Raw genomic sequence first — 2,616 nt, 5'->3', positions numbered from 1 at the left:
GGGTGGGGGGCCAGCAAAACAGAGGTCAAGGGGCGGACGGTGGCGCCACTTAAGAATTGGAGGGATGGCCACCAGGCACCGGCCGGCTCGCCCAGCTCCATTGGCGCGCCGCAGCCGCTGCCGCGGCCTCGCCTGCCTCGACCCTCCTGCTGCCGTGCGGTGACGCGGCTCCGAAGCGGTGAGGACCCCGGGATCCTCCGCCGCAGGTGCCACACCTCGCGCCCACCCTGCCCTGCTGTTGCGCCAGGTTGAGCTTGCTGCCTGTGGTCTCCCCTGTGCACTGCACCCCTGTGCCCTGCGGCCCCCAGGCGAGCCCCTCACGTTGCGGATGGCGTTGTGGTTGGGGTCCACCAGGATGACCTCAAAGTACTTGTAGGCAGAGTCCTGAGGGTGAACAGGGCCGTGGTGGAAAGATGGTGTGTGAATGGGGGCAGGCAAGCACACAGAATTCCAATTAATGTTTTACAAACCACAGAGCCGCCGGCCCTGAGCGCAGCGGCGGCAGCAACGGCAGCAGCAGCGGCGGCAGCGGCAGCAGCAGCAGCGGCGGCAGCGGCAGCAGCAGCAGCAGCAGCAGCAGCAGCGGCGGCGACCACGCAGCGGTAGCCGCCGCCGTCGCCACAGCATCGACGCCGATTGGACCGCCGCTGGCACCCCATGCAGCCCGCAGCTGCCCCATCGTAGGTGCCGCTCTTACCGCCCCGTACCACCTGATATCGCCCAAAATTGGACAATACAGCGCCGCGCCGCGCTGCAACGGACAGTATCCACCCCCGATCGCCATCACCCCCAAACTCGCACGCACCTCGTTGACCCAGTAGCTGTTGAGCACGCGCAGGCCGCCCAGCCTGCGGCCCGCCCGCTCCTCCGCCACGTTGCGCAGGTTGCGGCTGGCCTTGAGCTGCGTGATACCCTGGTTCACGGGCTTGCCGTACACGATACCCTGTTACGGCGAAAACAGGGGTCGGAGCACGGAGGCGGCAGCGCAGCTATGTAAAATAGACGCGCCAGCGCGGCTCTGGGGTGCGAGGCACTGCTGTGGGCGCAGCGGCGCCTTGCCAAGGGCGTCATCGTCGGGGCCCGGCCGCAGACGCCTTGATGCTGCTAGCGCGGCTGCCGACCGCTGCCGATGCCGCGCTGATCACCGCCACCTCTGCGCTGCTCGACCGCTGGGCGTGGTATGGCCGTCCATCGCTGACGCGACTCGAAATGTGGCGCTGCGGTGCCACCAATAGCCTGCGCGCCTACGCCACGCCTGCACGTGGGCCTGCTGCATCTATCCGGCGGCATGCTTCGCGACTGACTGCCTCGATATGCCAACGAACTCCACGAAACTGCCTGCAAACAGCTGCCAGTCTGCACTCGACCCAGACACGTCTCGCCGCCTCCAGCCGCGCGCCAGCGCAAGCTCCACTGCCGCCATTTGATAAGCACGCCCCTCGCAGCTTCCAGGCCCCCATCCCTAGAGGCTGCGTCCTGCTCTTACCTTGCTCACGGGCCTCTTGCGGCCGCCGCGGCGCACGCGCACGCGGTAGACGACGTACCCCTGCTTGGCCTTGAAGCCCATGCGGCGGGCCTTGTCCGGCCTCGACGGCCTGTTCAGGCGCACGATGCCGGGCAGCTGCCTGAACTCCCAGCACCGGACGCGCAGCAGGAAGCGGAGCACATCGCTCTGCTTCCTGCGCCACAGCTCCTCGATGTACTGCGGGGTGTGAAAAGTAATAAATCCGATATTTTAACTTTAACGGCAAGAGAATGGACCCTCTGCCACTGCTGCTGGCGGCCTCTGCAGTGCTGCTGCTGCACCGGCGGCCTACAGGAGCGTTGTACGCCTCGCACCTTGTAGGCTCCCATGATTCCAGGCACGATGCCGCCGCTCCGCAGAGAAAGAGGGCTTCTCGGAGGCCGCCAAAGGCTTTGAAGTTGATCGAAGTCGAACAGATTGTTGGCCCCTTTCTGTGAGTTTTGTGTATTACATGACTGTACACTGGTTCATGTAGTTATGGGATGCCTAGAAGGGCTCAAACCCGCTCAGGCCAAGGCGTGTGCAAGCTGTGATCTGTGTGCGTGTTCACCAGCAGGCTGACTGTGTTTCTGAGTACAGTGGGCGGTGGTGCAGAATTGTTGTCAATCATTCAATCCTGGCAAATGGGTTGCATGCACCTCATGCATCGGTCCGTCAGCACGGCTGACCTGTGCGGAGTAACGTCAAGGTGTTGACCGCTAACACATTGTTGACCGTACCAACTCCCTGATGTGGGAGATTCCAGGGCTGCCACAGCGCCCGCGTGGATTCGTGCAGGATGGTTACCACCTGCGGCTGAGTCTGCACGGTGCTCTACCCAATCCACACGGCTGCTCCTCCATCGGCTCGGCTGCTCGTGCATTCTTTGCCGCCTCACCAACCGACTGACAAAGCGCGCAGGATGGGCTGGTTTCATCCCACGACTGTACCCCGCCAAATGCACGGCATGACAAGGACAGCGGTTACTCATCGCTATCCTCTTGCCGGCCCTCTTCGTCATCGCTTGCTTCCTCCACCCCGTCTTTGTCCCCCTCATCCCCCTCATCCGGCGGCCCCTCCTGCCTATGCCCCTCATCCCCGCACTCCAGGCC

General features: G+C 64.1%; 1 protein-coding gene across 1 annotated transcript in view; it reads right to left on the bottom strand.

The window, feature by feature from the left end:
- MNEG_11320 (60S ribosomal protein L15-1) overlaps nucleotides 1-2,616 on the bottom strand; it is a gene marked incomplete at both ends in the record, with an annotated part of 4,655 nt that overhangs the window by 943 nt on the left and 1,096 nt on the right. The window contains 5 exons of the mRNA XM_014040207.1: nucleotides 322-384; nucleotides 467-670; nucleotides 806-943; nucleotides 1,122-1,169; nucleotides 1,487-1,702. Coding sequence (XP_013895661.1) covers nucleotides 322-384; nucleotides 467-670; nucleotides 806-943; nucleotides 1,122-1,169; nucleotides 1,487-1,702 — 669 coding nt within the window. The remainder of the gene's footprint in view (nucleotides 1-321; nucleotides 385-466; nucleotides 671-805; nucleotides 944-1,121; nucleotides 1,170-1,486; nucleotides 1,703-2,616) is intronic.

The sequence above is a fragment of the Monoraphidium neglectum genome (genome assembly GCF_000611645.1).
Source record: "Monoraphidium neglectum strain SAG 48.87 unplaced genomic scaffold scaffold02689, whole genome shotgun sequence".
Lineage (NCBI taxonomy): Eukaryota > Viridiplantae > Chlorophyta > Chlorophyceae > Sphaeropleales > Selenastraceae > Monoraphidium > Monoraphidium neglectum.
The sequence above is the reverse complement of the archived record's forward strand: the minus strand, read 5'-3'. Positions and strand labels throughout refer to the sequence as shown.